The sequence below is a fragment of the Schistocerca nitens genome, chromosome 3 (genome assembly GCF_023898315.1).
Source record: "Schistocerca nitens isolate TAMUIC-IGC-003100 chromosome 3, iqSchNite1.1, whole genome shotgun sequence".
NCBI lineage: Eukaryota > Metazoa > Arthropoda > Insecta > Orthoptera > Acrididae > Schistocerca > Schistocerca nitens.
In genome coordinates, this window is record NC_064616.1 from 860,762,229 (window position 1) to 860,773,965 (window position 11,737).

Sequence of the window (11,737 nt, forward strand, 5' to 3'; positions counted from 1 at the left end):
TCTCCGCAATATCCTTTCTTCCAGGAGTGCTAGTTCTGCAATGTTCGCAGGAGAGCTTCTGTGATGTTTGGAAGGTAGGAGACGAGATACTGGCAGAAGTAAAGCTGTGACGGCCGGGTGTGAGTCGTGCTTGGGTGGCTCAGTTGGTAGAGCACTTGCCCGCGAAAGGCAAAGGTCCCGAGTTCGAGTCTCGGTCCGGCACACAGTTTTAATCTGCCAGGAAGTTTCATATCAGCACACACTCCGCTGCAGAGTGAAAATCTCATTCTGCTCAAGTGATGCTTACCAGATGATGTGCAGCCTGGGGTCGGCGAGCACGCGATAGCCGCCGGGCACGGGGCGCACGCGCACCACGCTCAGCTCGCGGCCCGCGCCAGCCGCCCCCGCCGCCCCCGCCGCCTCCAGCAGCCGCGACACCTGCTGAGTCCCGCAGGACGCCGGCACGCAGACGCCCAGCAGCACGGTGCGAGTCTGCGCACGCCACACTCGCCTCAGACACGATACCACACAGCACCTCTACACTCAGGCAGCTACCCACTGTCATTTAGTTAACAAAATACGAGCTTACCGAGTATCGGACCGCATTTTATACTGGATTCTCGACTTTCTACGAGGCAGAACACAATAATTTACTCTTAATGAGATAAATAAAGAGATGTTGTGGTAATTTCCTCGGTGCCCGATAGTAGTGTTATAGGGTTTTTACTGGTTACAATATACTGGGTGATCAAAAAGTCAGTATAAATTTGAAAACTGAATAAATCACGGAATAAAGTAGATAGAGAGGTACAAATTGACGCACATGCTTGGAATGACACGGGGTTTTATTAGAACCAAAAAAATACAAAAGTTCAAAAAATGTCCGACAGATGGCGCTTCATCTGATCAGAATAGCGATAATTAGCATAACAAAGTAAGACAAAGCAAAGATGATGTTCTTTACAGGAAATGCTCAATATGTCCAACATCATTCCTCAACAATAGCTGTAGTCGAGGAATAATGTTGTGAACAGCACTGTAAAGCATGTTCGGAGTTATGGTGAGGCATTGGCGTCGGATGTTGTCTTTCAGCATCCCTAGAGGTGTCGGTCGATCACGATACACTTGCGACTTCAGGTAAACCCAAAGCCAATAATCGCACGGACAGAGGTCTGGGGACCTGGGAGGCCAAGCATGACGAAAGTGGCGGCTGAGCACACGATCATCACCAAACGACGCGCGCAAGAGACCTTTCACGCGTCTAGCAATATGGGGTGGAGCGCCATCCTGCATAAACATCGTACGTTCCAGCAGGTGTTTATCAGCCAGGCTGGGGATGATGCGATTCTGTAACATATCGGCGTACCTCTCACCCGTCACGGTAGCAGTTACAAAACCAGAATCACGCATTTCCTCGTAGAAAAAAGGCCCGATAACGGTAGTTGTGGTAAATCCTACCCATACCGTGACTTTCTCGTTGTGCAATGGAGTTTCCACGACAGTTTTAGGATTTTCGGTAGCCCAAATTCTGCAGTTGTGGGCATTGACAGACCCTCTGAGCGTAAAATGAGCTTCGTCGGTCCACAACACGTTACTCAACCAGTCGTCATCTTCCGCCATCTTTTGAGACGCCCACACCGCAAATGCCCTCCGCTTCACTAAATCGCCAGGTTCCAGTTCATGATGCCGATGGATTTTGTACGGATAGCATCGGAGGGTACGCCTAAGTGCCAACCAAACAGTAGTGTATGGAATGCCGGTGCGACGTGCGACTGCACTAGCGCTGACTTCCCCGTGCATAGACGAATCCGCTACAGTCTCCATTTCTTCCTGAATTGTCTCAGCAGCATTACGCCTAGTGCTCGGTCGGCCACTACGGGGTCTGTCGTCTAAACAACCCGTGGCTTCGAACTTCGAAATCATTCTCGCCACAGCTGCATTTGTCAACGGACCTTTATCCGTTCGAATCCCTTTCCTATGGCGATAGGATCGTAACGCTGAACTAGCACATTCCCCATTCTGATAATACAGCTTCACAAAAACGCCTTTTCAGGTAACGTCAACATGCTGCGACTGCTGGCGCATCTGATTCTCTCTCTCGTTACAGCTCCTTTCATACACGATTGTCATGCTCAGTCACTGACGTTTTGCTGTCCAGCGCCATCTGTCGGACATTTTGTGAACTTGTTTTTTTTTTGTTCTAATAAAACCCCATGTCATTCCAAGCATGTGTGTCAATTTTTACCTCTCTATCTACATTATTCCGTGGTTTGGTTCTAATGGCTCTGAGCACTATGGGACTTAACGTCTGAGGTCATCAGTCCCCTAGAACTTAGAAATACTTAAACCTAACTAACCTAAGGACATCACTCACATCCATGCCCGAGGCAGGATTCGAACCTGCGACCGTAGCAGTCGCGCGGTTCCGGACTGAAGCGCCTAGAACCGCTCGGCCACCGCGGCCGGCATTCCATGATTTATTAAGTTTTCAAATTTATACTTACTTTTTGATCACCCGGTACATAGCCTGACAAAAAGACTGAAGCACCCAAAAGACATGATTGAATGTCGTTGTAACTTGGTACACGCACATGCCATCGTCGGATATGTAAATAATTAGAGTTGCAATTCTCTGTGACAGTTTGAACGGCCACCATAGTGCGTAAGTGTTGCTCGTGGTTAGTGTTGTTACCATGCCTGGTAGGGTTTATAAGAGACGTGGACAGGGTCAGATGTTGACTGATCACTGTTGAAACGTCCCCTTAGAAAAATTATATATGACTGTGCTTAAACTGACACACAATATTTTTTTAGCGCAAGGCAGTCTGACTTTCAATAATCCCTACAAAAGAATGGCCCTGACAAACATTAACCTATACCTTTCACAAATCACTTACCTCACAAAAATCTTCGTTACTCTAACTACTGCAATACAGGGAGCGCCACTACTGCCAGCTAAATAAAAGATTCAAACTACTGAAGGCACTAACTACTGATAGGCATAGTTAGCAAATGAAAGATTTTAATAGAGAACAAACAATGTATTTACCTTAATAGTCATAATATATATAGCAGTTCATGACATCCATTATTACAAATGTACTGTTTCTGATGGACACACCTCCAGATTGTCCATTCTCAAAAATCCGCCATCTCACTTCCCCACATCCACCACTGCTGGCGGTTCACCTCCAACTGCGCAACGCTACGCGCTGTTAACAGCCAACTGCCCAACACTACAATGGCCAACAACAATGCAAACCAGCCACAGACTGCACACAGCACAGCCAGTGATTTTCATACAGAGCGCTACGTGGCGTTACCAATATAAAAAACCTAAACAGCCAACTTACACTGTGAATGACACGGAGATGCCGTCTACTCATATGAGACAGCATTATCAGCATCTGACAATTTGAAATGAGCTTCACTCTGGGTCTCCATTCAGCCGGCTGGTCGAATCGGGCAGTATCAGGATTTGTGGGACATTCTGATGTGACGTTGACCTAGTGTTACCTGCATGCAAACTTTGGGGCAGGCATACTTGTCGTTAAGGTTCCGGCCGTCCTCGTCAGACCTCCACAAGCGGATACATCTGTACTGTTCCGCAAGCACACCGTACCCACGGTACCATACGGCTGGAGTGCATTCTGTGCCCTAAATGCCCATTGCCCTTCTACTCAAGGCGCGTGTTATTTGTCTCGTGCGCCGTTCATCGCCAAGAGTGCGTCGACGGACAAAAAGAACTTTTCAGTGCCAGCAGAAAACATGTGCGTATAGCTGAAGACCGTAACGGAAGGAAAACTCAGGAGGCCTTTATATCCCTCTGAACGAGAAAGGGTCCATGATGACTTCTGTGAGAGGAGGGAGAACTTGTTACGAACACTCAAAAATGACGACTGAAAGGTAGCGCACGTTGTGGTAGGTATGGAGCTGGAAGTCCTCAGAATAGTTAATGACATAAGGAGCGGTCGCGTGACTGAAAAGTTGCTTACCTGTGGCGTCAGCGCGGGGGAGAGACGTAGACGGAGGCGCGCCACATAGAAGGTGACTGGCCACGGCGCGCTGGGGGCAGTCTCGTCGCACAGCGTCTGCGAGCCCAGCCACAGGTCGTTGCCGAATAGGAACTGCGACGAGTAGCGACCGCTCGCGTCCACCACTGCAAAACACGCGGTCGCCGTCAGCACGTCCCGAAGCTCATAGGCTGCTCCTCTCATTAAACATTGACTTTTTCCTAGCGTGGTGTTCCGTGCCTCAACGGACAATTGTTTCTCCACCAATACAGCCACTACCCCACCACCACCACCACCACCACCACCCATCCCAGAAGCAAAATGCTCTTAAGGGAATCCGGAAAGGCTCAAAATCATGAAAAGTTCAATTTTTACTTTTTTGCGTTTTCTGAATCTGCAGACTATTACCTTTTAATACACTCCTGGAAATGGAAAAAAGAACACATTGACACCGGTGTGTCAGACCCACCATACTTGCTCCGGACACTGCGAGAGGGCTGTACAAGCAATGATCACACGCACGGCACAGCGGACACACCAGGAACCGCTGCGCAGCATTTGTGCACCGCCGCCGTCAGTGTCAGCCAGTTTGCCGTGGCATACGGAGCTCCATCGCAGTCTTTAACACTGGTAGCATGCCGCGACAGCGTGGACGTGAACCGTATGTGCAGTTGACGGACTTTGAGCGAGGGCGTATAGTGGGCATGCGGGAGGCCGGGTGGACGTACCGCCGAATTGCTCAACACGTGGGGCGTGAGGTCTCCACAGTACATCGATGTTGTCGCCAGTGGTCGGCGGAAGGTGCACGTGCCCGTCGACCTGGGACCGGACCACAGCGACGCACGGATGCACGCCAAGACCGTAGGATCCTACGCAGTGCCGTAGGGGACCTCACCGCCACTTCCCAGCAAATTAGGGACACTGTTGCTCCTGGGGTATCGGCGAGGACCATTCACAACCGTCTCCATGAAGCTGGGCTACGGTCCCGCACACCGTTAGGCCGTCTTCCGCTCACGCCCCAACATCGTGCAGCCCGCCTCCAGTGGTGTCGCGACAGGCGTGAATGGAGGGACGAATGGAGACGTGTCGTCTTCAGCGATGAGAGTCGCTTCTGCCTTGGTGCCAATGATGGTCGTATGCGTGTTTGGCGCCGTGCAGGTGAGCGCCACAATCAGGACTGCATACGACCGAGGCACACAGGGCCAACACCCGGCATCATGGTGTGGAGAGCGATCTCCTACACTGGCCGTACACCACTGGTGATCGTCGAGGGGACACTGAATAGTGCACGGTACATCCAAACCGTCATCGAACCCATCGTTCTACCATTCCTAGACCGGCAAGGGAACTTGCTGTTCCAACAGGACAATGCACGTCCGCATGTATCCCGTGCCACCCAACGTGCTCTAGAAGGTGTACGTCAACTACCCTGGCCAGCAAGATCTCCGGATCTGTCCCCCATTGAGCATGTTTGGGACTGGATGAAGCGTCGTCTCACGCGGTCTGCACGTCCAGCACGAACGCTGGTCCAACTGAGGCGCCAGGTGGAAATGGCATGGCAAGCCGTTCCACAGGACTACATCCAGCATCTCTACGATCGTCTCCATGGGAGAATAGCAGCCTGCATTGCTGCGAAAGGTGGATATACACTGTACTAGTGCCGACATTGTGCATGCTCTGTTGCCTGTGTCTATGTGCCTGTGGTTCTGTCAGTGTGATCATGTGATGTATCTGACCCCAGGAATGTGTCAATAAAGTTTCCCCTTCCTGGGACAATGAATTCACGGTGTTCTTATTTCAATTTCCAGGAGTGTAGATATATAATTTATTCAATTCCGAAGACTACAACTATTTTTAAATTTTTTTTGAAATGTGTTCTACATGGGCGTGACCCACTGTGGCGCTGTTAAACTGCTGTCAAATGGAAAATAATGGTAACAGAGATTTGACTGCAGCGTTCGATGGTACCTGGCATAAACGGGGACACACATCTCTTCATGGTGTAGTATCTGCCACCAGTATGTATACAGGGAAAGTCTTAGATGTAGCAGTAATATCAAAGTATTGTAGATGTCCAGAAAAAAATAAAGGTACACATGAAAATAATTGCAAAGCTAACTATAGTGGCAGTAGTGGTGGAATGGAAGTGGCTGGTGTTGCCAGTATATTCCAGCGTTCTGAGGCGTGTGATAAAGTGCGATATGTTAATTACCTTGGTGACGGTGATTCTAAAAGTTTCAAACATGTTCAAGGACTGAAGCCCTATGGTGATGATGTTGTAGTGCAGAAATTTGAGTGTATTGGACACGTACAGAAGCGAATGGGAACAAGACTTCGGCTACTGAAAGCTTCGTACAAAAAACAAAAACTCAGTGATGGTAAAGGGTTGGATGGGAAGGGAAGGTTAACTGACAGTGTAATTGACAAAATACAGAACTATTATGGAATGGCTATTAGGCAAAATACACAAAGTGTCGACGAAATGAAGAAGGCTGTTTGGGCTTTTTTTTTTCATACTTCTTCAACCGATGAAAATCCCCAACATAGCTTGTGTCCCAAGGAAGAAGACAGTTGGTGTAAATATAACAAAGGATTGCTAACTGGTGAAGTGTACACTCATAAGCATAGTCTGCCTCATGCAATAATGGAGGTGATAAAACCTATTTTCAGAGACTTAGCAGCACCTGAACTGTTGAAAAAGTGTATTCACGGAAAAACTCAAAACCCCAATGAAAGTGTAAATAGTGTTATATGGTCGAGAATCCCCAAGACTGTATTTGTTGGAATAGAAACACTTCACTTTGGTGTGTATGATGCTGTTGCGACTTTCAATGATGGCAACATTGTAAGGTGCAAGGTATTTAGAAATATGGGAATGAAGATAGGTTCTAACATGGTACGAGCGATGCTTGCTTTAGACAAGGAACGCCTTCGGGCTGCAGACAGGGCTGTAAAGAGTCTAGAAATACAAGCAAGAGTAAACAGGAGGAGGAACAAGAGGAAGCTGGAGGAGGAGTTTGCAGAGGATGAAGATAATCCATCCTATGGACCTGGAATGCACTAAAAAGTTAATCCAATCTTTGTCGCTCGATTCCCAAAACTTTTATTTTCTCATACTAATTACATGTTTTCTAAGGATCTTCCAAACATATTTGCTTCAAACTTCCAGTAAATGTTACACAGTACCTTCTGCATAATTTAACACAGCCTTTTTCCAAAAAACTGTATATTTTTGAATATATAAATAAAAAATTGCAAAAAAATGTTGTGAATTTTCATTACAATTGAAAAAAAAATCATCTTTAATAACTGAACTAAAATTTTGTAAAATCCCTGTGTTAAGTTGTAGCCCATATTCCAATAAATAATCTGTAAAAAGTTCAACTTCCTACCTCAAATACTTCGTGAGGAAAGATGTAATTTATAAGCGTTATTTTAACATTGCAAGTATAGGGCGTTCCGGAGCCCCTTAAGTCTGAACACACCATCTTCGAGTGCACTTCCCATCAGTGAAAGTAAGAGCTTGCGATAAGAGCTAGAGTCCATAGGGAGACACTGAAGGCCAGTAGCTTAGATGACGTTTCCATTAATACAGTCTTCAAACGAAGCGAAGAAGAACGAGGATCCAGAATGAACCTTCACTCTGCAGTGGAGTGTGTGCTGCATTGAAATTTCCTAGTAGATTAAAACAGTGTGCCGACTCCAGACTCGAATCTGGAACCTTTGGCTTTTGCGGGCAAGCGCTCATTCTCACTTCATTCCTAGTCCGGCATACAGTTTTCATCTGCCACGAAGTTTCAGAATGAGACTCCTCCTGTGAATTGCCTAAGGTTAACCTTGCGTCTAGCGTAACTGACGGCATAGGCGCCGGCGGGGGTGGCCGAGCGGTTCTAGGCGCTACAGTCTGGAACCGCGCGACCGCTACGGTCGCAGGTTCGAATCCTGCCTCGGGCATGGATGTGTGTGATGTTCTTAGGTTAGTTAGGTTTAAGTAGTTCTAAGTTCTAGAGACTGATGACCTCAGCAGTTAAGTCCCATAGTGCTCAGAACCATTTGAACCATTTTTGAACTGCATAGGCAGAGTCCTTCGGAAGAATGGTCTAAGGACTACGATTTTCGGCCAACACTGCAGGAGTATATGAAGTGAAGCGTAGTTGTGGCAAGATATATAGGGCGTTAAAAATAAAGTCTCAATATTTTTAGAGATGCTAGTTCTGACTAAAACAAGAGCGAAATGTCCAGCGAACATGGGCTCCAAAATGCATACTTTTCTTTAACACCATGTTTATCGCAGAAACTGGTGGGACAGATAAAGAACGCGCTAAAGAGCACGAACGCTACAGACGTTTAAGACGAAAGGTAAAATAAGTGATAAAGGAGCACTAAGAATAAATAATCTGACAGCCACATTACACATTGTACGAACATATACGTGATAGTCAGGGATAGAAGGAAAGTCCATGAAGCAGTCGAAATATCGAAGAATGAATACAATTTCAATTGTGTTGGTGGTTACAGGTTTTATTCTTTGCGGCTACCTGCTATCCTGAAAGTGAACATCCAGCCACGGCGTGCGAGGAACGTGAACAACTACCAGGAAACAACCGAGGCGACACAACAGCAATAATATTTTGAATTCTTCCTCTTTGTCAGTATCTGTTTTCAATATTTACCCAATGATGGTTCAAAATGGCTCTGAGCACTATGGAACTTAACATCTGAGGTCATCAGTCCCCTAGAACTTAGAACTACGTAAACCCAACTAACCTAAGGACATCACACACATCCATGCCCGAGGCAGGATTCGAACCTGCGACCGTAGCAGTCGCGCGGTTCCGGACTGACGCGCCTAGAACCGCTCGGCCACCACGGCAGGCTACCCAATGATGACAGTCGACTAATAGCAGCAGTAAGATTTTTCTCAGTAACTACAATTATTCAATAAAGGGCAGGAAAATAGCCATTTATAAGGTTTCAGACATCCAAGGACACCAGTGAAACCTTGAAGACTATTCAGGGAGGGGATCGAAACGTCGGGCAGTGAAGAAATTTGAAGACCAATATCACGCTGCCTCGCGACTCGGAAGATTACATAATCAATGTCAACGGTGACTTACGTAATTTTTTTCTCCGCCATTCACACAAGCAACGTAGACGGAGGAAACAAAGTGGCGTGACTGACTGAGAAACAAAAAGAGGAAGAGCATAACTGGGAGAAGACTGGGGCATTAGCTTCACTGTAGGATCGATGTAGTCTATACGAAAGTGTAACAGAGATGCTCGGAAAACTTAAATGGGAGACTTTGCAAGAAAAGGGACGTAATTGTTTTTAGAGCTCTCCTGATTCAATTTAGAGAACTAATATTCGAAAACAACTGTGCGCAAATTCTGGAGCCACTATTGTATATCTCGCGTAGGGATCATGAAAATTGGAGCAACTATGTCGCATGCACAGTCATACAGTAATTTTTCCCTCACTTAGCACACTAATGGAATAAGATAAAAAAAATCGCTGATGCTGGTATGAGCAGCCTCCGTTACACACTGCATTGTGGCTTGAGGAGTATAGTTGTATATGAGTGAGTATGTGTGTGTACCGCGTTAAGCTGTCCCTCCGCTGGTGGCACACAGAACGTAACGAAGATTTCTGTTGCAGTTCCATGGCAATACGGGACTCACAATGGCTTCCATTACACTGGACCAGGTCATTCCGAGTGGCAAGCAGCAACGTGTCCCAAAGCTGAGCAAGTTTCGTTAGGTGGTCTGCGGAAGTCCTTGATGACGATGTTGAAGCTGCAGTCCTTCGGCCTTGGGCGTCGCATTAACGTTCAGTCAAATTTATGTCATCGGAGCGAGCTAGCCATTCTAAACATAGGAAGTCGTCAAGCTGCAGCCCTCTATGGGCTGACATTTGCATCCTTCAGATAGACCAAGTCCCCTATGCACCATCGGAAAGTCGCACAGACCACTACGGACCGCAGCAGTCATAATATCCTTAATAGACACAGTTGAGTATGTAATCCTTATATAGAGAACAATGGTCAGTGGACAACAGCAGTGCCGCCATATGTAACCGTTCCTCAAATTACGGAAGACTTACAACGTGACCTGTGTGCGCGCCAGATGAAAATAAGTGAAAATCACTCTTCAGGATAACCCGCGAATCGTCCATGACCAGGCGGCTACCCCCTCCCTCCCTTTTGCCTGATGTATCTAGGATGGGCAATACATCACTATAACCGAACTCTTACATGGTACCTCTTTCTGAGGCGAATGCATCTGTTGGGTCGCCGAGCATACAAAGCGACCTCCCGATGAGTGGGAAATCGTGTCCCAGAGGCTTGAGCTAATTCTCCCGCCAGGTAGGCGGCGTTTTGGTTGAGAATGTCTTCTGGCACTGAGTGGTTGATCTTGCATGTCCTTCCAACTTGAAACGACGAAACGGAAAACATTCAATTACTCTCTGTCTCGCGCTGACTGTGGCCCGCCCCCCCCCCTTCTAATCTAGGAATGACTCAGGCATGCACAGTGTCATCCAAATGTATTCGCGACCCTTCTTATCTGCGATACGACTTCTTTATTTATTGGTCATTACTCTACAGCAAGGAATAGGATGGGAAGAAGTGAAAATACTGGCAGAAGACAGAACAAGACGGCGATCCTTTGTTACAGGCCTATGCTCCACATAAGAAGTTAAAGGAATAAATAAATAATAAGAATCTACTAATTAGTTTAATTCTGCTCGCCGTGCGGCTAGCCAAGATTTTCTCCCCTGTCCCAATCTCTTCACCTCAGAGTGGCACTTATAGCCAACGTCTTCAGTTATTTGCTGTGTATATTCCAGTCCCTGTCTTCCTCTACAATTTGTGTCCTTTAAGTCTCCCTCTAGCTCCATGGAAGTTACACCCCGATGTTGTAATGTATGTCTTATCAACCTCTCTTTCTCTTCTTCTAGCTAGTGTGTACCACAGGTTTCTTTTCTCGTCGATTTTGCAGGCAACCGTTTCATTTATTGTATTGTCACTCCATTTATTGTACATTATCTATCTGTACACACAGCACAAACCCTTCGAATCCCCTATTGTCCGATTTGCCAAATACACACACAGACGAAACCTACACAAATGACATTTCCCAACATGGATTGTATTATGCCGGAATCAAGGTAGCCCCTGAGGGCCGGCAACCCATATTACACGACAGAGAAAGGGGTTGTCTATGTCCAAGGCGTACCAAATGCATCATGGTAAACACCGACTATTTACATAAAAGATAATGGAAACAGACATTCCGAGCACTACTTCCTGCAGGGGGAGCTCGAGCCACGGCCTGCAGGAAGTATCACCACACCAAAACCCACTTGTATAGTGACTGACAATTCGCAATTTTCACAAACACAACTTTTATTTATGTACATTTACAAGGTTTTTATTTAATTGTATGGGTAGGACCCCCCTCCCCCCTCCCGATTGGGCAGGCCGTTCGCTGGGTGACGGTCTTTCAATTTGACGCCACTTCAGTGACCTGCAGTCGATGAGGATGATAGAATGATGATGAGAACAGCACAGCACCCAGTCCCTGGGCGGACAAAATTTCCCGATCCAGCCTGGAATCGAACCAGGGCCCAGAAGATTGACAATCCGTCATGCTGACCATTCAGCTACTGGGGACAGACGTTTACAAGGTTGATGACTGAACAACAAAAGTCTCCTAATTGAGGCAAACAAAAAGTTCACTTCTAATTT

The 11,737-nt window shown here is 46.8% G+C and overlaps 1 protein-coding gene across 1 annotated transcript in view; it reads right to left on the minus strand.

Moving 5' to 3' along the window:
* The window catches only part of LOC126249453 (nose resistant to fluoxetine protein 6-like), an 82,471-nt gene extending 78,170 nt beyond the window's left edge, over nucleotides 1–4,301 (minus strand). The window contains exons 1-2 of the mRNA XM_049951106.1: nucleotides 3,975–4,301; nucleotides 287–471 (exon numbers count right to left, since the gene is read on the minus strand). Coding sequence (XP_049807063.1) covers nucleotides 287–471; nucleotides 3,975–4,301 — 512 coding nt within the window. The remainder of the gene's footprint in view (nucleotides 1–286; nucleotides 472–3,974) is intronic.
* Between the last annotated feature and the right edge of the window lie 7,436 nt (nucleotides 4,302–11,737).